The 23,098-nt window shown below is 39.0% G+C and overlaps 1 protein-coding gene across 2 annotated transcripts in view; it reads right to left on the reverse strand.

The window, feature by feature from the left end:
- The window catches only part of MAN1A2 (mannosidase alpha class 1A member 2), a 153,145-nt gene extending 136,608 nt beyond the window's left edge, over positions 1 to 16,537 (reverse strand). The window contains exon 1 of one of the 2 annotated variants that reach the window (XM_070467237.1): positions 15,397 to 16,537. In XM_070467237.1, the coding sequence (XP_070323338.1) occupies positions 15,397 to 15,698 (302 nt within the window). In that variant the 5' untranslated portion in view covers positions 15,699 to 16,537. Of the gene's footprint in view, positions 1 to 11,786; positions 12,071 to 15,396 lie in introns of those variants that run through there. The other variant, XM_070467238.1, reaches the window with a different exon arrangement.
- Between the last annotated feature and the right edge of the window lie 6,561 nt (positions 16,538 to 23,098).

Raw genomic sequence — 23,098 nt, forward strand, 5'->3', positions numbered from 1 at the left:
AGGTAAATTGGTACAACCACTTTAGAGACTAACTTAGCAGCAAAACATGCAGTCAATGATGCATATAATTTACAACTGAATAACTGTATTAGTAAGCTTTTACCTTGGAGGAAAAAACACATGAGCCCAAGTACACAAGTACAAGAATGCTTCTGCAGTAACAATATGGAATTAACATTAAAAAAATCTATCAAAAGGGGCATATATAAATAATCTGAGGTTTAATCATACAATAGAATATCTAAGTGAATAACTGAACCAGAGCCTGATATGATAATATATCTGATATGATAATATGAATAAATCATTTTTAAAATGTTGAATTAAAAGAACTTGCTGAATGAGACATACAATGTTTAAGAGCATGCAGAATATAATTATATATTTTACAACTGTTTGTATATATAACATATCAATATATATGGAGCATAAGTATAAAACCATGTATTGAAAAAGACTATCAAACTCAGAATAGAGGTTTATCTCAAGAAGGGTAATCTTCAGCTAAAACAGAAAAATGTTAAGATCTGAAATAGTGTATAGTGACAATGTTAGCTGTTAAAAGACTTTTATGTATGCTACTTTTATGTATGCTCTAACAAACAAACAAAAAAGAATGAGAGGACTTATACCTGATATCAAAACATACTATAAGACTTCAAATGGTGGCTACTTTTGGGAGTAATCAGAACGATCCATGGGGGTTTAAAGAAAAAAAGAACTCTGTATACTCTGGGATATATTATCTTTTATTATATTAAATTTTTTTTTTTTTAGTTATGTGTTTATTTACTTATTGGGGTTGCCGGATCTTAGTTGCAGCACTCAGGATTTTTTAGTTGTAGCATGTGAACTCTTAATTGCAGCATGTGGGATCTATTATAGTTCCCTGACCAGGGATCAAACCCTGGACCCCCCCACATTGGGAGCACAGAGTCCCAGCCACCGGACCACCAGGGAAATCTTGGGATATATGACTTTTTATTTAACCAATTCCCTGAGGACAGACATTTGGATCATTCACCAAATGTCATGCTACAGCTTCCAGGGACATTCTTAAACATTTCTTTGTGCACTGATGTAATAAAGATTTACTAGGATAAGTTCTTAGAAGAATTTCTAAATCAAAGAATATGTACTTTAAACTGGTTGGTATTTATTAAATTAATTGATTACTAAATTGTTCATTATAAAAATTCTATTATTTTACACCTGCACCAACAGTGTAAGTGCAAGTGGAGCCAACTGCTCAATATACACTGCCCCTAGATATAAACAATCTTTTTAAGTAGAGGAAAAAAAACCTAGGTCATGAAAAGGTAAATGTTGATTAACAGTATCATAAATTAATAGAAAAATTACATATTTATTATACACACCAAAAAGATATAAAGTTTATATCAGATGCCACCTTACTGCAAAGTAATGGAAGAAGTCATGTACATAAACTTTTTGAATAAACTTATGACCATAACTCTACACAGCTATATATAAATAGTTTTAGATACCTGAAGACATATAATTGTGTGAGATGCCAATTTAGCACAATGACTTGCATACTTTTTTAGATGCCAGGGTCTGGTTCCTTATTGAAAATAGCTTCAGAACACTGCACCTCACTTCCAGATAACCCAGTCCATGTGCCAGAAATGCATAAATTAATGATACAAATGTTTATTAGGAGAAAAAAGAAAGGAAGAAAGACAACTTATGTGAACTCTCAAAAAATACTAATGACCTAACTGCATACCTGAGCCTCCCCTAGGTGAAAAAGTATCCTAAGATCCCTAGAATCTGACTCCAGAGATGATAATTTATGCTTAAAGACAATGTTGAGATTTGAATCTCAGGTTGAACATTTTCAGTAGTGTCCAACTAAAAATTTATCTTCTATAATATTCTCCAATAACCCCAATACTTAGTATAATGCTTGGCGCAACATAAATACTCAAAAAAACCACTTGCTGAATAAATAAATGTGTTATCACTATGGAGAGGTCAAGAGATCTATCTGCACAAGTAATAGAGGTTGATATCATAAATATGTAAATGTCAAAAAGTAAGAAGAAAAACGAGATACTTGTTGTTCTTAGCAGTCTCCAGATTACATCATATCCTTTCTTTTTTAAAACTATATAACTTATCTCTAAAGTTCTTATTGATATGGAAGACAAAAGAACAGACACTTTCAATGGCATCTTTCCATATTAAGGTTAGGAAATGATTATCTCAAAGAAAATTCTGCACTGCGGTAATAAGAGCCCTACAGGGTCTGAGGCCTGAATTATTCAAGAGCTCTTGTTTTCCAAAGAATCTATTCTAAAGTTTTATATAACAAATTAAGCTGTTATATAAAACTTTATATGCAACTGTTAACTGAGCTCAAAAATGACACCCGGAAATACTTTTGTAAACATACCTATTACCTTCAGGCTGGTATAAAAAAAGTGTTCAGTAAGTTATACTTTTAAACTTATGAGAAATAATGCATAAAAACACCATTTCAGTCATTTACTCTCTAAACTGGCACACATTTCGTTATACAAATAACCATAATATCTATAAATGAATTAGTCATTTATAAAATTATTTTTCAAACCTTAATTTTTATATATAGAAATGACACTAATTCCTACTTAGAATGCACTGTATTTTCAAAGTATTTGTCATGCCTTGAACTAAATTACTATACATTCTTCAGTCCCCACTTCATAAAATTACTGGTATTTCATATGCATGAGCTGGAAGGAATCTTTGAAGGTTCAATCAATTCCTTCATTTCATAAACAAGGCACAAAGAAGTTAAACAGCTTAAAGAAATACATCCAATAAGTAAGGACAACACTGAAACTAAAGCCCCTATCTCTTAACACTGAGCCCAATGCCCTTTTAAATATATAATGATGTCTTTGTTCTGGACTATATAAAATTCCAAGATAGATATTGGAATGAATGTCTTTAAAGGAGATTTCTCCTTTATAATAAATCCTAAAAGCCAATCTATATATAAATCTCCATCCATGCTTCATTTTAACTGTGTTCTAAAAGGAAAAAACTCCAGCAAAAATTTAGTGGTAATCTAAATAAACTTTTCTGACAGAATATGCACAGAATATGAAAAATAAAATAGCAAAGTGACTTACCTAGCCAAGAATATATAGTCAGCTTATACCATAATGTAAAATACTTTTCATAACTTTCAAACAATAGTAAACATAACATTTGCCCAGTTAATTAATTAAATTAATGTTTACCATGTACTATAGATTTCATATAGATGTTTAGCTTCTGTGATACCAACTTTCCAACACTGTCATGATCTAAATTTTAAAATATCTATATTGGTAAAAATAAGGTTAGTAATACCTAACTTACAGGTCTGATGTAAAGAATAAATGCTAAATATGTGAAAATATTCATCACATACTCTCTATTATTTTCTTTTTTCCTAAAGAAGGAAAAATTCAATGTAAGGGCATGCAAAATAACTTAGATACATGTGTAAGGATAAGTATTTTCTAGAGAAGGCCAAAGTGAATAATTTGCAAGTTTTTAAAAATTATTTTTAATAAAGGGCCTTTATTAAACACTGTATCCTCACTTTCAGACATTATTCATCCTACTTTTACATCTTATCTCTCAATATTGACTTACATTGTTTATATGTCCTTTTACAGAATTTGTCACCTTGCCATGGACATCATTTATTCAAGATACATACTATATTCTAAATGGCTTCAGTGGGGAATTCTACCAAACATACAAAGAAGAACTTATACTGATCCTTCTCTACTTCTTGACTGAAGAGGAGGAAACACTCCCAAAGTCATTCTATGTGCCACCATCATCACCCTGATATCAAAACCTGAAAAAGACAACACCAAAAAAGAAAACTACAGGACAGTATCTTTGATGAATTCGGATGAAAAATTCTCAACAAAATATTAGCAAACCAAATTCAATAAGACATAAAAAAAATCTTACACCACGAACATACTGGATTCAACCCAGGGTCACGAGGATGGTTCAAAATACACAAATCAAACAATGTGATATACCACATCGATAAAAGAAAAGACAAAAATCACATGGTCATCTCAATAGATGCAGAAAAAGCATTTGTTAAATTCAACATCCATTTAGGAATAAAAACTCTTACCAAAGTGAGAATAAAGAGAATGTATCTCAACACAATAAATGCTATTTATGACAAATCTAAATGGCATTTATTATGTTGAAATACAGTCTCAACGTATTTATGACAAATCTGGACTTCCCTGGTAGCTCAGATGGTAAAGAATCTGCTTGCATTGCAGGAGACCTGGGTTTGATCCCTGGGTCGGGAAGATCCCCTGGAGATGGAAATGCCAACCCACTCCAGTATTCTTGTCTGGAGAATTCCATGGACAGACCATGGGGTCACAAAGAGTCAGACATGACTAAGCGACTAACACTTTCTTCTATGACAAATCTACAGTTAACATAATATTCAATAGTGAAAAGCTGAAAGCCTTCCTGCTAAAACCCAGGATAAAACAAAGATGCCCACTTCTAGTATCAGAAGTCCTAGTCATAGCAATCAGACAATAAAAAGAAAGAAAAGTATCCAAATTGGAAGAGAACAGGTAAAACTGTCATTATATACAGATGAGATGATACTATATACAGAAAATCTTAAAGACTCAACAATAAAACTACTAGCACTAATAAACTCAGCAAGGGAACAGGATGCAACATTAGTATATAGAAATCAGTTTCTTTATACTAACAATGAAATATCAGAAAGGAAAAGTAAAAATCAGTATCTTTCAAAATTGCATATATATACATTTACACATACATATACACTTAGGAAAAGGCCTGACCAAACTGGAGGAAGATTTATATGCTGAGAACTATAAAACACTGATAAAGGAAACTGAAGATGATTTTAAAAAATGGAAAACTATCCCATGCTTTTGGATTTGAAGAATTAGTACTGTTAAAAACAATATACAGATTTAATAACATCCCTATCAAATTATCCATGACTTTTTCATGGAACTAGAACAAATAATCCTAAAATCTACATGGAACCATAAAAGACCCAGAATTGCCAAGGCAATCCTGAGGAAAAAGAATAAAGCTGGAGGCATAAGTCTCCTAGACTTCTGACAATACTACAAAACGATAGCAATCAAAACAGTGTGGTATTAGAAATTTCCTGGCAGTCCAGTGGTTAGGACTCAGTGGTTTTACTGCCGTGGCAGGGTTCAAACCCTGGTTGGGAAACTAAGGTCCCACATGCCAGGTGGCATGGCCAAAAAGGTGGGAAAAAAGCACAGTATTGGCACACAAAAAAACAGACATATGGATCAATGGAACAGAATAGAAAGCCCAGAAATAAACCCACTCAGCTCTGGTCAATTAATTTTCAACAAAGGAGACAAGAAAATACAACAGAGAAGACAGTCTCTTCAGGAAGCGATACTGGAAAAGATGTATAACTGCATGTAAATCAATGAAGTCACGTTCACACCATACAAACTCAAAATGGCTTAAAGACTTAAACATAACACATAACACCATAAAACTCCTATAAAAGGACACAGGCAAAGCATTTTCTGACATAAATTGTCAAAAAGTTTTCTGACAAAGTTTTCTTAAGTCAGTCTCCCAAGGCAATAGAAATAAAAGCAAAAATAAATAGGACTCAATCAAACTAACAAACTTTTGCAGAGCAAAGGAAACCTTCAACAAAACAAAAAGACAACCTACTGACTAGAAGAAAATATTTGCGTATGATGCAATGGACAAGGGCTTCAATTTCAAAATATACAAACAGCTTATATAACTCAGAATCTAACAACCCAATCAAAAAATGGATTGATGACCTAAACAGACATTTCTCCAAAAGACATACAGATGCCAACAGACATATAAAAAACGCTTAACAGCACTAATTATTAGAGAAATGCAAATCAAAACTACAATGATGTACCACCTCACACTGGTCAGAATGGCCATCATTTAAAAATCTACAAATAACAAATGTTGGAAAGAGGGAAAAGGGAAACTTCCTACCCTGTGGGTATGTAAACTGATGCAGCCATTATGAAGAACAGTATGGAGGTTCCTTAAAAAACTAAAATTAGAGCTGCCATATGATTCAGCAATCCCACCCCAAGGCATGTTCCTAAAACTCTAGAGTTCCTAGAGTTCCTAAAACTCTAACTTGAAAAGATACACGCACCCCTATGTTCACAATAACACTGTTTACAGTAGCCAAACATGGAAACAACCTAAACTGTCCATCAAAAGATGAATGGATAGAAAAGATGTGGTATATTTACATAGTGGAGGATTACTAAACCATAAAATACAGAGTGAAATAACGCCATTTGCAGCAACACGGATGGACCTAAAGATTACCATACCAAATGAAGTAAGTCAGAAAGAGAAAGATATGGTATCACTTATATGTGGAATCTAAAATATGATAAAATGAACTTATATATGAAACAGAAACAGACTCACAGACATGGAAAACAAACTTAACATTACCAAAGGGGAAAGTGGGTGAGGAAGGGATAAATTAGAAGTTTGGGATTAGCAGATACAAACTACTATATATAAAATAGATAAACAAAATGGCCCTACTGTCTAGCACAGGGACCTATGTTCAATATACTGTACTAAACCATAATAGAAAAGAATATATATATAAAAAACTGAATCACTTTGCTGTACACCAGAAACTAAACTAACACAACACTGTGAATCAACTACAATTCAATTTTTAAAATATATACATACTTTCATTAAGGGTCAAATGAACATTAAGCATTGGAGAGACAAAAATAATTAAAAGACAATCATCCGCTTACAAGGAACCCATGTTCTGTTGGAAGCAACATGTAAGCGAATGACTGTAAATATGCAATCACAGACAATATATGAGAAAGATAAAAGTACATGGCAAAAAGACTGCTTAAAGGCAGGAAAAGTAAAGGAATAAATTTGTCTGTGAAAATGAAAGTCACTCATTCTTGGGTGTTGGCAATCTTAGATGTTAATGGGTAAATTAATATTAACCAGAAAGCTATAGATCAGAGAGCATTATTACAAAACAAGATTAAATGCAAATCAAAGTAATTCAAGCACAGATTTATAATACTAAATAATGATGACAAATTTAATCTTAGACTACATATTAATTTTATAGATGCTACATAAGTCTATGTAAATATTAATAATATGGAAGGAATATTCTGAGATTGTATGTTTGATCCATTAGTATCCATTAGGAAGAAAAATCAAAAGAAATATTAATAAATAAGAGTAAATAAACATTTCATAACCTTAAAACACTTGTTATAAAACCAAAAAGAAACTTTGGAATGGTTATTATAGCTTACAGCAAATAAACTATATTTGAACAAATTTTATTTCCTTAAAACATTTAACTTCATCTAATAAATAATGCTTACTTATTAACATTCAACTTCTGGGGCACTGAACAGCAAGCAATTTCTAGTACATGCTGACCAACATGAAAATCAGGACTTATACCTTGGCATTCTGCATTTTAATCATACCATACTAGCTCTTTATTCATTTCTGAGAAAAATGAAAAACATACTGATTTTATAACTGATTTTGTAATGTAAAAGCAAAGTCACGGTCACTTTGCTTAGGATCAAAATTAGACTCTAAATAAGAGTACACAAATGTCATCTGGTAAGCAGCTCCAAAATACAGTCTCTTTCAAATTACTATTAATAATTATGAAAGATGCAGAAAAGAATAAAACCTAGGATATCAAAGAAATAAGAGCCATCATGTCAGAATCTGGAAGTATTCTTCAGTAACTTATAACCATATCTTACTCATTAAACAAAAAATATTCAAACTACATCACCCCAACTGTAACTTATCTCAGAAAGACCTAATCATAAAATGGGACAGAAACCTTCATGTCGTCAGAGCACTGTTCAACTTGCCTTCCCCACAGTATCTTCCCAGTTCTTACCTTATTATCTAACTAGCTAGGCTAGATCAGAGAACAACTCCTGGAGGATAGGGGAAGCAGAATGAAAAACTGTATTCTAGCTGGTAAGAGAACAAGAAGAATCTCAGTAGCTCTCTATGATGTCAACTGTACCCAAAATTGTGAAATCTACTCTAGTGCTACAAGTTGAGAGGACTAAAGAGATTAGAACAGAAGAAAAGAGACTGAAAGCTATGTAAATCACTCTGTCCTCCAACTATGGAGCTCAAACGGGTATTCACTCAATATATAAGCAGATCCAAAAAAAAAAAAGCATCAAAGACATCTACACCACAGATTATTGATAAATGTCAGGTATAAATTGATCTTACCTTATTCACATCTGAGTAAAGGGAAGTGGGCCTTAGGAAGCATCACTATAAACAAAGCTAGTGGAGGTGATGGGATTCCAGCTGAGCTACTTCAAATCCTAAGAGATGATGCTGGATGCTGTTAAAGTGTTCCATTCAATAGACCAGCAAATTTAGAAAATTCAGCCACTAGCCACAGGACTGGGAAAGGTCAGAATTCATTCCAATCCCAAAGAAAGGCACTGCCAAAGAATGTTCAAATTACTGCACAATTGCACTCATCTCACACACTAGTAAAATAATACTCAAAATTATCCAAGCCAGGCTTCAACAGCATGTGAACCGTGAACTTCCAGATGTTCAAGCTGGATTCAGGAAACACAGAAGAACCAGAGATCAAATTGCCAACATCCACTGGATCACAGAAAAACCAAGAGAATTCCAGAAGAACATCTACTTCTGCTTCTTTGACTATGCTAAATCCTTTGACTGTGTGGATCACAACAAACTGGAAAATTCTGAAAGAGACGGGAATACCAGACCACCTGACCTGCCTCCTGAGAAACCTGTATGCAGCTCAAGAAGCAACAGTTAGAACAGGACATGGAACAACAGACTGTTCCAAAGTGGGAAAAGAATATGTCAAGGCTATATATTGTCACCTTGCTTATTTAACTTATGAGCAGAGTACATCATGTGGAATGCCAGGCTGGATGAAGCAGAAGCTGAAATTAAGATTGCCAAGAGAAATATCAATAACCTTAGATATGCAGATATGCTACCCTTATGACAGAAAGCAAAAAGGAACTAAAGAGCCTCTTGATCAAAGTGAAAGAGGAGAGTGACAAAGTTGGCTTATAACTCAACAATTAAAAAATGAAGATCATGGCACCCAGTCCCATCATTTCATGGCAAATACATGGGGAAACAATGCAAACAATGACAGACTATTTTCTTGGGCTCTAAAATCACTGCAGATGGTGACTGCAGCCATGAAATTAAAAGACACTTGCTCCTTGAAAGAGAAGCTATGTCAAACCTAGACAGCATATTAAAAAGCAGAGACATTACTTTGCCAACAAAGGTTCAAATAACCAAAGCTAAAGTTTTTCCAGCAGTCATGTATGGATGTGAGAGTTGGACCATAAAGAAGGTGAACGCCGAAGAAGTGCTGCTTTTGAACTGTGGTGTTGGAGAAGATTCTTGAGAGTCCTTTGGACTGCAAGGAGATCCAACCAGTCAATCCTATAGAAAATCAGTCCTGAATATTCATTGGAAGGACTGATGCTGAAGCTGAAGCTCCAATACTTTGGCCACCTGATGTGAAGAGCCAATTCATTAGAGAAGACCCTAATGCTGGGAAAGACTGAAGGCAGAAGGAGACGAGATGGTTGGATGGCATCACAGACTCAATGGACATGCAAGCTTGGGGATTTGGTGATGGACAGGGAAGCCTGGCATGCTGCAGTCCACGGGGTCACAAAGAGTCAGACACGACTGATTGACTGAACAACAGCCAAAAAAAGGGAAGTAGGAAAAATAACCACAAGACAATTAGGGAAAATATACTGCAACCTCTCTAAAACAGAAGCAGTAAGCCCTAAATAAGGAACAGGATGCAGGGAGAGGAGGCATGAGAGATGAGGTGAGGAGAGGTAATAAGAAAGCTAAACTCCTGATGGTGAAATATATAAAATCTCTACTCCTGCAACAGAAAAGTAAAGTGAATCAAGCCAAAAATACAAACATAACCTGAAAAACTTGAGGAACTCTCACTACAACATGCTACAATCTGGACTAGCCATATGTCACGTTCAAAGGCACATGACATTAGTGACTATGATATTGTCCAACTCAGGTTTAAAGTGATTCTGTCTAGTACAATGTCACACAGCTAGTTAGTAAAACCAAGATGCAACTTTAAGTCCTTCTGACTCCAGATCTTGTGTTCTTTCCTTTTGAGCAAACTATCAGAAGTTAACATACACCCAACCGCAAGAATTCAATTTATACTTGCAAAATTTTGACTGGAGGATGAAATTTATTGGTAGTTCAAATAAATATTTCAAAAAACAAAAACACAAAGCCCACTTATATAATGCCAACATATAAAACAAATGTCAGGGTCAAAAGTGAAAATTAATAAGTAAAATTCTTATCAGATAGGCCTGTTATATACACAAATTATGAACATGATACTTTACATATATCAGTGTATATTTACAATATTTCATGTATACTATAACCACTAGCTAAATGTTTTGGTTACTTTAAAATCACAGATGCTAAACATGTACCATGAACATCAAATGATACATCATTCTATGTCATTATCGTCTGGAAAGTATATATTGCTTGAAAACTCTGTATTACTTATGAACCACTTAATGGGAGGGACCATATAGGTTTTCTCAGGAAAATACTTTATCTTAAATTCATGTAACATCAATTATAAAAAGTATTCATTAAATATAGTGTATATTTCTTAGCAATCCATAACCATGTCTCTCAGAAACAGTTATCCGAGACTACTTCCACATTCAACCAACCACCAATTTCCATGCAACTTAACAGTTTGAATGTCTCTTGAATCAAGTACTTTTCTCCACTAATTTCTCTCCTCCACTTTCACCACTGTAGTCTATACCAATATTCTCTGTGACCTATGCTCTCCTAACTGATTTCACTACATTTCCTCCTGTTCCCCTCCAACCCAGTGTAAGTGATCATTTATATTTTTTAAATATTAAATGATTATGACATTTTCTTGCTTCAAAGAAAACTCTTCAATGACTTCCCACAGTACTTAAGATCAAAATACTTGACTAAAAACTCTATGGAATTCTGCCTAGGGATTCCAAACTCAACAACAACCAGGTTTAATATTGATCCATTAAATTTACTTATCTGGCAACTTAACTGAGTGGCACAAAATGAGGAGCCAATGCCCCTCTAGAAGGAGGAGCAGCTGCCTGGATCCAGCTGAGCATTTCCACCTGAAAATACAGGCTTGGATGTTGCTATATCCTCTACTTTTACAAAAGAAATTCGAAATCCGGACTGTGTGTGAAATTTCCCTGATATGTCAACGCTGGCAACTCATTCAAACTTTTCAAACAATAAGGAAGCCGAATATGACTCCTCACCTAGTCTCTTCCCCTAGCCCCACACCACTAATCTCTATATGAGCCACACTAGCCACACTGAGTATTTCTCAGATCCTCGACAGTGCTGAAACCAACCACGATTCTGCACAGCCCTCCAGGGCACAAAACCCTTTTCTGTGTCCCAGTCCTTGTTTGTAGGAAAAAGGCTTTCCACCTCCAAGACCTTTCCTAAGTCCACAGGGCAGATTCAGTTACTGACCAGGGAAGTGAGGGAACAGCAGAAAGAAAGAACACAGCAGTGATCCTCCTCAGGGAGGTGCATAACAATATGACACATACCTCCAAGTTCTGACACAACTAGGGCCTCCATCCAGGATGAAGACAGTATCTCCAGGCTGAACACAAGCATGTTCTGGCTCCAACCCTAATTGGTGGGAATCAGAATGCTGATGACTGAGATTCCTAGAACACCACCCTGTTACCTCACCACCAACAGATTCAGAGGAAGTCACACACCCTACAGCCCTCTCCCCAGAACTTTTGTCTATGAAAACGCTTCCCTGAAAATTACCAGGCAGTTTGAGTCTTTGGAGCATGAGTTGTCCCATTCTCTTTGCCTGGCCCCTGCAGTGAACTTTACTCCAAACTCAACGTTTGCTCGGCCTCATTGTGCATCAGGCACATGAACTTGGGTTCGACAGTAATACTACTTAGGGCTCTCACACATGTCGTGTTCTCTGCTTCGATCTTTTTTTTCACCCATAACTCTACCTGACTTAGCAATCTCCTACTTGTAAGCTTCTGAGCAGTTGTTTCCTCAAAAAGCCTCCCTCCTCCCACTGCCTATTCCCCACTCCACAAGCTAACTCACATCATTATGTGTTCTGACAACACAATACATCTTGTAACACTCATCACACCCAAAAAATAAACTTGTCCATTTAATGTCTGTCATCCCTTCCCACCCCTCCCCCTAAGAGGGAAGTGACATAAAAGCAGGGCCCAATACACAGCAGACATGCAATACACATTGATTGCAAAATAATTTGATGATAAAATATTCCTTTAGATAATAAGGTTCTGGTGCACTTTTAAAAATTAATCTGCACCCAACTTTTCAGAAACATGTACAATATTTAAAGGTACATGTAAGTAGACTCCGAATTAAAATACTCAAAATATAATTATTAAAAATAATTGCTAATATTTACTGAGCATTTACTAAATGCTAGAAACTACACTGAGCACTTTGCATGCACTATATCTCGTTCAATAAAACAATCTGTAATCCAGAGGAAGCAACTAAAGCACAGAGTTTGAAAATCTGTTCCAAATCACATATTTAATCAATGACAAACTAGGGTATGAATCCATGCAGTCTGACTCCAGAGCTTAAGCACCTAACTACTACACTAAACTAAGTAATTAAGAAAAGTCAATTCAACAAGTATCTGTTAAATACTGTGAATAAGAAATAATGGCCAAGATTTATTTTTCATTACTTCTCCATTAAAGTAAGGCTCCTCATCCCTCTATCCTGCACTCTTCTCCACACACACAAAATTAAGATAAATCATCATTTGTATTTTCTCAACTAGGAAAGATGATCCTTTGACCACATCCAAAATAGGCATGAACTTAGTACCAAGTGTATCTTAAAATGCCATCATCCTGAATTACTTTTAAATATGTTAATGTTAATTCAGAAAGACAGCATTTTAACAGACAGGATGAGATGGTTGGATGGCATCATCGACTCAATGGACAAGAGTTTGAGCAAACTGTGGGAGGTAGTGAAGGACAGAAAAGCCTGGTGCTGTAGTCCACAGGGTGGCAAAGAGTCGGACACAACCAAGTCACTGAACAACAACATTAAAGTTTACACATTAATGTTTCATATTTTACATTGAAATCTGATTATTTGAATGATATACTATTTGGAATGTATTTTGTTGCTCAAATTAGAAAAATTACTTGTAACTATAAACTGTTTCCAGATATGGTGACAATCAATATAAAAATAAACTGACTTACCACATAAAACATGCTCAGATATAATAAAGGGATCCCTCAACACCTGAACTCTATCCCAATTCGTGCTTTCCAAAACTCAAGAACCAAACAGATCTGAATAAGCGTCTCCCATAAATGATTTGTCGTCCAGACTCTTACTACCCAAAACCTAAGATTTGGCTCACTCGCCATAACCTTGTTAAGAGAATTCAGTAACCAATCTCTCACTCCAAACTCAGAAATCCAACAGTTTTGTACAGCGAAACAAAAAGCATATGTATTCAAGGGCTATATAAATTTAAGAGTTCTTGTTTTAAGAGATTTAAATAGGTTTTTAAAATGTGGGAAAAAATGCACATATTGCACATATATGTATTTTCATTCAAATTTGAAATTGAAACTCCACTTAACATAATTTTTCTATGTGAACATTTTTAAACTAGAATGTGCCACATTTCTTAACCTTTAAACCAGTTTAAAATATAAAGGAAACTGTTAAGTATATGACAGATAACTATAAGAAAGTTAAATAATGTTAATTTGTGGCGTCAAAGAACTATGAAGTCAGTCTTAGCATCTTTTTTAAAAAAAAATACTTATCATTATAAATACTATGGGAAATAAGGTTTTCAAGGAAAGCAGTACTTTCAGTGTTAATTTTTCAGCAACATATTTCACAGGTCACATCAGATTTTTCTCAAAGCCACAAAGAGCAAAGGACAAAATAAAAGAAACAAATTTAAAGAGTACAAAAGTTGAAGATGATGGCAAAAATTGCAAATTAATTTGGTTACAGACAAATGGTATGAAACAATTTTAGAAGTAACTACTCCATAAGGTTCAGCCAAAAGTCAAAGAAACAGCAAGCAAAGAACTAGACTGAGAAAAAGGAAAAATCAGCTCTCATTACAACAGTCCATTTTCCTAAAGTATTTAACTTCAGATAACATTTGCTCAACAAGCTTTTTCGAAAACTTTGTGCTTGAGGAAAAGTTTAACATCAGTTGAGAACGGAATATAAGCCTTTTTTTTTTCAAACATACTCAAAAATTAATTTAAGAAATGGAGCAAATGGGGAAAGATGGAGCAGGGGAAAAAAAGAAAACAAAACTGTAGGTTTGAAGAAAGCAAAACTACTTTCCTAGATTCTTCTTTTGATACAATAAAATATTTAAAGAGAGCTAGAGCTCCCATTTTATCCTAATTTGGATACATTCTCCCAAGAGCTCACTTCAGATTTAGTGACTGGAAAGAATGTGAAAACCCTTTAATTAAGCAAATTTCAAGAGTTACTTGACACACAGTACCTTCCACAAAGAAGGGGGAAGAAAAAGGTCAGAACAAAATTATATTTAAAAACATAACCAAATCTTGTCTACAAGACTCACAAAGTGAGTGACTTAAGATTCAGTGAGATCTTTAACTTAACTGATTCCACACAGAGCACCAAAATACATCTACTGTGCCTGTGCCTGTTCTACCAAAATGCTTAAGCTTCACTGCTGAGGTTAACTACCAGCCAGAGAACGAGAGCCCTTTGAGAGACAACAAATCCATAGATGTCCGGATTCCATGGATCCATTTCACAGGGTGGCACAGTGACATAAAGCAACACCTTCTTAAGAAATGAAGGCACGGCCTATTTCACTATTTCTTCAGCTAAGTTTTCATACCTCCACTCCCAACTGTTCACATCAGACCCAACACCCCTGAACACAAATGTTCCTCCTACATAAAAGGAAGGAGCTGGACTTTGGATGGGGCTCTGGAGTCCTTCCAGTTTGTGGTTCTCTATTTAACTAGCTGTGAAATCACAATACAGCTCTCACAACTCAGGGAAAGTTACATTTAACTGCCCAAAAATAACAGATCTGATGCAATAAACCATACCTCGCTCTGCCAAACGTTAATACCAGAACTTCTGAAATAAACAAACCTGTGTCTATGCTCATCTGGTCCATGGATCAGGAAGATTCCAGAGTGTTTCGCCCCTTTGCCAGCATCTACATGAGGAATTAACACATCTTCCAAACCCAGATCAAAGCGTTTGTGTTTTGAAGAGTCTGGAAGAAAGAAGAATGCCCCAAAACACAGGGTGATGAAGGCACTTAGAATAAGGAGGAGGATAAACTTCTCAGAAAGTCTCAAGGTAGCCCTGTGATGCGGGAAGGAAGGCGGCCCCAGGTTCAGAGGAGGTATCCTTCGTCCAGAGAGGGGTAGCAGCGCTGGGGTAGTCATCGTTTAAGCTCTTGGGCAAAATATTTTATAAAGTTCTCATCTTATATCAAACGTACGATACATTGAACAGTCTTCGGAATCTTGGCAAAAATGGGAAAATCCAATTTTTCTCCTCTTAAAGGACTGTTGTGCTTTTCAATAGGGCACCTCTTTCACGCTCAATCAATTACATGCAGAAACGCGTGTGGCCCCAAAACGATCACTAGGTTAAGTCCTGTGATATTTTTCTTTGCCATCTGGCTTTCGGTACCTCACCGGGTGATTACAAGTCTCCTCTTCATTCCCAAGGGTAGATCAGGCTAGCAACACCGCAGAAAGGATGCAAGGTGGGCTCTTCCATTCCTGCACCTCCTGGAGATGCTCCAACGTGGTCTCCCGCCCCAAAAGGGAGACTGACGTGATCCGAGGAGTTGTAGAAGGTTCACTTGGGCTCCTCTGATGCTTCGACTGGAGAATTTGTTAATCTCAGTGGTGGAAAAACAAGGGGCTCTTCGGAAGTCGGCCAACAGAGAGGAGGGGTCTCCCGCCTCAGCGCGAAGCCAAAAGAGCGACGCTGGGTGAAAAGCAGGAAAGAGGGCTCCTACGCCCGCGCCTCCCGACCCTTCCCCCCGGCTCCGAGGGCAGGCGACAGCTCCGACGTCGCCCCCTCGACAGTCGGCGCGAAGGGCATTCGCGTCCAAAATACCTGCGCCCTCCCAGCCGCGGCCGCTGTTGCTACCGCTCGGATCTGTCAGCGAGCGGAACTTCCTCCTCCGCGGCCACTGAGAAGCCCCTGCGTGTGCTGGGGGAGGGGAGGTGCGTCGACCGCCCCCGCCCGGCTCCTCCTCCTCTCGGCGGCCGGTTAAGTTAACCCCGGGGCCGACTCCCCCAGAGAGGCCGCCGCTGACCCCGCCGCACCCGGGCCCGGCGACCGAGCCTCCGCAGCCCGGAGGCGTAAGAAGCAGCCGAGCCGCGGCCCTCAGGTCCGAGAGCCCGGGGCAGGCGCCTGCTCATTCCTCCCTCAGCCCGGGGGCGGCGGCGGCCCCGGGCGCGCGGGAGCAGCCGCGCCTCAGGCGGGCAGAGGTCAGTTCCGTCTCCTTCCTCCCCGACCGCCGGTCGCCGTGGGGGCCTCCGCCGCGCAGCCTCGGGTCGTTCGCAGCTGCTCTCTCTGGCGGTGGCGGCGGCTGCGGGAGAGGCAGCGCGTCCACGCGGTGCGGGGCTGCGGCCCGGTCCTCGCCCTGTGGCACTGTAGGCCCCGAGAGCGCGGAGCAGCCGGGGGCCTTCACCGTTGGGCACACGCCGGAGAGGAGCCGGCGTGTGGGGGTGGGACGGATGGCGCGGGCCGGCCTCCGGCCCCAACTCGCGAGTGGGCGTCCCCGGGCGGCGGAGTGTGAGGTGCGCGCGCACGCTCCCGGCCCCGCCGCCGCCCCTCCCCCGGCCCGCCCGGCCCGCGCTCCGGCCTCGCGCCGCTGCAGGCTCCAGCGCCGCCCTCCCGCCAGCCGACGGCGCGCCCCCCGGAAGCGTCCTGCCGCCGACGTCTGGGCGCTTGGGGGGAGAAGGTCTCCAGTCCGCGCTTCAGTGATAACTTCACCCGTGCCGGGCTTTGCCAGCGTCATTCGTGGGACTGACCGAGCGTTTGGGGCGGGGCTGGGGAGTGTTCAGGTCACCAAGGCTTCGCTGCAATCAAATTACTGGGACTCAAAGAATCTGATGGCCAAGGTTAACGATTAATCTTGCTCTGTGGAAATCATGTCTTCAGTTGTGGACTGTTGATCCCTTAGGGCTCAAAGACTGGGTCTCCAACTTCTTTGCAGCCCCTATGCACGTCGTTGGGCACCCGAGGCTCAAGTCATCTCTGTTGAGCATCAACCAAGTGCCTGGCTCTGTGTTTAAAATGGCGACCTTTCATTTAGGTGTCCTGGTTGAGGAGTCTCCAGCAGCAGCCCATATGACCCCACAAGACTGCAGCCTCGTCGTCGTTCAGTTTCTGAAAGACCTTCTCCCAGCATCTCCTTCACACTCACCACCACCGCTCCTGCAAAAGAGATAATAAGTATAAACGAGGAGGTGCTAGAACCCCAAAAGACAACCATATTGTTTAAATTAAGCCTGAAAGGCAACCTGAGTTGATTTCTGTTATCCATAGTGTTCAGAACCATGTTGTGATTGGTGATGGTGGTTTAGTCGCCAAGTTGTCTCCGACTTGCGACCCCATGGGCTGTAGCCTGCCACGCTCCTCTGTACATGAGATTCTCCAGGCGAGAATACTGGAGTGGGTTGCCATTTCCTTCTCCAGGGGAGTCTTCCCGACCCAGGAATTGAACCCTGGTCGGTCACCTGAATTGCAGGCAGATTCTTTACCAACTGAGCTATGAGGGAAGCCCCCGGGTTGTGATTAAGAACAGAAAATTTATATGATACACAAATACTCTTCCAACTTTGAGATTGTGTTTGATATTAAGATGTCATTCCCTCTACACATCCTTAGTGATAACTGGGAATTGGAAAGGAGTCCCTTAAGTGGCAGGGACAAAAGGTCAGCCTTAGCTAAAAATCAAACAAAAAATCCTCATTCATTGGCACGGTTCAAAGTACATTCCAGTCTGCACTATTTCCAGAAGTTCTGCATATCTAACTACCTACCATATGACAAAAGAAGTCATTGTCATTGATTCACCAAGTGAAACAAAGACATAAAAATGTTATGTGCCACCTCTCACCCATTCAGGCTGGCAGCCCAATCCAAAGTGAGATTTGTGTTGGACACTTGTGAAAAGTAGATGTAAAAAATTCCCTGCCTTCCCAATGTGTCTTTATAAAGTGTGCCAATTTTATGAATAAGTTTCTAATGCTGAGCCTGTCTGTAAGCCAAAGAAGAAACCCGTGGGTTTCCAACTGTTGAGGTCATTACTTTCCATGGAAAGATCAGGGGAAATAAATTTGATTTCTAAATGAAATAGCAAGTTATATAATCCTTGAAGGATAAATATTATCTAGATCAACACCAAATTGTTAACCACAGTCATATCAATCATGAAACCTGCTTTAACCTAGTAGACAAGTATGACTCATAGCTGGTGGAGAAGACTTACCTGTGTCCCCCCTCTCTTGCCCTTGCCTGTTTTGCAAAATTCACTTTTCCTTCAGGAGAGTAAAAACATCATTACTTAAATTAGAGGTTATTACAAATGCAGTCTGCAATTCTAAGGCCATTGATGATGCTGTTGATTATCTTACTGTAATCCTACACAAGCATCAAAAAGTGTGTGTTTCCATTCTAGAGACTAGTCCCTGAAATGATTTTTAAAAGAATCAGTATTGTTTTGTTGATCTTTAAAAGCAAGTCAAAAATATATTCGTAAATTATGACTACAAGTATATAAAAGTATGTGTATAAAAAATTTTAAGGGAATATTTGAAGAAGACTCTAGCTGTTGTTAGCCACAGACTTATCAATCGTGAAACCTGCTTTAACCTAGTAGAAAAGAAATGCAAAAAGGCAAAATGGTTGTCTGAGGAGGCCTTACAAATAGCTGTGAAAAGAAGAGAAGTGAAAAGCAAAGGAGAAAAGGAAAGATATTCCCATTTGAATGCAGAGTTCCAAAGAATAGCAAGGAGAGATAAGAAAGCCTTCCTCAGCTATCAGTGCAAAGAAACACAGGAAAACAATAGAATGGAAAAGACTAGAGATCTTTTCAAGAAAATTAGAGATACCAAGGGAACATTTCATGCAAAGATGGGTTCGATAAAGGACAGAAATGGTATGTACCTAACAGAAGCAGAAGATATTAAGACGAGGTGGCAAGAGTACACAGGAGAACTGTACAAAAAAGATCTTCACGACCCAGATAATCACAATGGTGTGATCACTCGCCTAGAGTCAGACATCCTGGAATGTGAAGTCAAGCGGGCCTTAGAAAGCATCACTATGAACAAAGCTAGTGGAGGTGATGGAATTCCAGTTGAGCTATTTCAAATCCTGAAAGGTGATGCTGTGAAAGTGCTGCACTCAATATGCCAGCAAATTTGGAAAACTCAGCAGTGGCCACAGGACAGGAAAAGGTCCGTTTTCATTCTAATCCCAAAGAGAGGCAATCCCAAAGAATGCTCAAACTACCGCACAATTGCACTCATCTCACAAGCTAGTAAAGTAATGCTCAAAATTCTCCAAGCCAGGCTTCAGCAATACATGAACCATGAACTTCCAGGTGTTCAAGCTGGTTTTAGAAAAGGCAGAGGAACCAGAGATCAAATTGCCAACATCCACTGGATCATTGAAAAAGCAAGAGAGTTCCAGAAATACATCTACTTCTGCTTTATTGACTATGCCAAAGCCTTTGACTGTGTGGATCACAATAAACTGTGGAAAATTCTGAAAGAGATGGGAATACCAGACTACCTGATCTGCCTCTTGAGAAACCTATATGCAGGTCAGGAAGCAACAGTTAGAACTGGATGTGGAACAACAGACTGGTTCCAAATAAGAAAAGGAGTACGTCAAAGCTGTGTATTGTCACCCTGCTTATTTAACTTATATGCAGAGTACATTATGAGAAATGCTGGGCTGGAGGAAGCACAAGCTGGAATCAAGATTGCCAGGAGAAATATTAGTAACCTCAGATATGCAGATAACATCACCCTATGGCAGAAAGTGAAGAGGAACTAAAGAGCCTCTTGATGAAAGTGAAAGAGGACAGTGAAAAAATTGGCTTAAAGCTCAACATTCAGAAAACTAAGATCATGGCATCTGGTCTCATCACTTCATGGCAAATAGATGGGGAAACAGTGGCAGACTTTTATTTCTTTGGGCTCCAAAATCACTGCAGATGGTGATTGCAGCCATGAAATTAAAAGACGCTTACTCCTTGGAAGGAAAGTTATGACCAACCTAGATAGCATATTAAAAAGCAGAAACATTACTTTACCAACAAAGGTCTGTCTAGTCAAGGCTATGGTTTTTCCAGTAGTCATGTATGGATGTGAGAGTTGTACTGTAAAGAAAGCTGAACGCCAAAAAATTGATGCTTTTAACTGTTGTGTTGGAGAAGACTCTTGAGAGTCCCTTGGACTGCAAGGAGATCCAACCAGTCCATCCTAAAAGAGATCAGTCCTGGGTGTTCATCGGAAGGACTGATGCTGAAGCTGAAACTCCAATACTTTGGCCACCTCATGCGAAGAGTTGACTCACTGGAAAAGACCCTGATGCTGGGAGGGATTGGGGGCAGGAGGAGAAGGGGATAACAGAGGATGAGATGGCTGGATAGCATCACTGACTTGATGGACATGAGTTTGAGTAAACTCTGGGAGTTGGTGATGGACAGGGAGGCCTGGTGTGCTGCGGTTCATGGGGTTGCAAAGAGTCGGACACAACTGAGTGACTGAACTGAACTGAACTGATAGCTGTTGTGTTAAGATGGTATTACATATGGTTTTTCCACATGTGCTCTGTTTGTATTACTTTCATAATTAAATAAAAATTTTTAAATAGACTGACATTTGAGAAAGTTAAGGTCAAATTTCAAATAAGTGGACAGAGTTGTATCAAGATGAACACACATCTGAAGGCAATCAACAGGAAACAGAGCCTATGTGAGCAGTGGCATTTCCCTATAACTCAGATAGTAAAGAATCTGCCTACAATGCAGGAGACCTGGGTTCAATCCCTGGGTCAGGAAGATCCCCTGGAGAAAGAAAGAAAGAAAGAAAGAAAGAAAGAAAGTGAAGTCGCTCAGTTGTGTCCAACTCTTTGCGACCCCATGGACTGTAGCCTACCAGATTCCTTCATCCATGGGATTTCCCAGGTAAGAACACTGGAATGGGTTGCCATTTCCTTCTCCAGGAGATCTTCCCGACCCAGGGGTTGAACCTGGGTCCCCTGCACTGTAGGCAGACGCTTTACTGTCTGAGCACTAGGGAAGCTCTGGAGATGGCAACCTGCTCCAGTATTCTTGCCTGGGAAAGCCCATGGACAGAGGACCCTAGCAGGCTATAGTTCATGGGATCAAAAAGAGTCAGACACGACAGAGCACACACCCAGACATAGACAAGATTCCAAAATGACAGATGAATTTCCCTTTTATAAATCCATATAAATTAATATTTTAGGAAATAGGAATTATTAAGTTCATAATAAAACAAAATTTATCCCGACGGTTCAGATTTATAGGACCGTTACTGAGATCCACTTATGTATTACAGTCTAACAGCTATTTGTTCAATCATACCTTTTCCATTATTGAAATAATTTAACATCTATTAACACATACATCTATTAGCATACATACATACATACACCATCTAGCTCTGTTTTCAGTGAAACTGAAGTCATATACTAGAGAGAAAAAATATAGCTGGAATGCAAAAAGAGGCTTTTGATTTACTTATATAACCTGTTCCTTCTTAGTTTCAACTGGTCCCCAAGGAAGATGTTATAGGAGAAATTATGACATCACCATTAATGTGTAGAAAAATTACTACGTTTTGGCCAGCTCTTTCCACTCTTGCATTCTTCTATAAAGTTTTTTCCCTAGAGGTCAGGGATAAGCTGAAGTTCAAGGTTATGAAACTCTCAAGTTAGCTCTCTGTAACTAAAGGATAAATGATCCTTTAACTAAAAGCGGATCCTTTACCACTGAGCCAGCAAGGAAGCCCCTAACCCATGAGCCCTTGAGGCTTCAGTTTGTCAGATAATTGTCAATGCTCACCTATCTCCCCGCACCGGACTGTGTGCTCATTGAGACAGGGATTCCAACTTATTTCTCCAAACCTCTAGCACCTAGTACAGGCTATATTACATGGTAGTCCTTCAACAAATGTGTCTTTCATAAGCAAATGCCCAGACAGACAGGTGAAGTTTTCTGGACTCTGCTGACTTGTTGATATCCTTTACCTTGATAAAGGATCAGGTTAGGGGCTTCCTTGCTGGCTCAGTGGTAAAGGATCTGCCTGCCAATACAGGAGATGCGGATTGGATTCCATCCACGGGTTGGAAAGATCCGCTGGAGAAGGAAATGTCAACCCACTCCCATTCTTGCCTGGGAAATCCCACAGACAAAAGAGCCTGGTGGGTTACAGTCCATGGGGTCGCAGATGAGTTGGGCACAACTTGGTGACTAAACAAGTCAGGAGAGTCCAAAAAACTCCACCTGTCTGTCTGAGGCAAAATACTTGAGGCACATTTGCTTATGAAAGACACATTTGTTGAAGGACTACCATGTAATACAGCCTGTACTAGGTGCTAGAGGTTTGGAGAAATAAGTTGGAATCCCTGTCTCAATGAGTACACAGTCCGGTGTGGGGAGATAGGTGAGCATTGACAATTATCTGACAAACTAAAGCCTCAAGGGTTCATGGGTTCACTGAAAGGGCACCAAAGTGAGGGGAGGGAGACTGGAAGTATGTCAAGGATGGTTTCTAGATCA

The sequence above is a fragment of the Odocoileus virginianus genome, chromosome 5, assembly GCF_023699985.2.
Source record: "Odocoileus virginianus isolate 20LAN1187 ecotype Illinois chromosome 5, Ovbor_1.2, whole genome shotgun sequence".
NCBI classification, from domain to species: domain Eukaryota; kingdom Metazoa; phylum Chordata; class Mammalia; order Artiodactyla; family Cervidae; genus Odocoileus; species Odocoileus virginianus.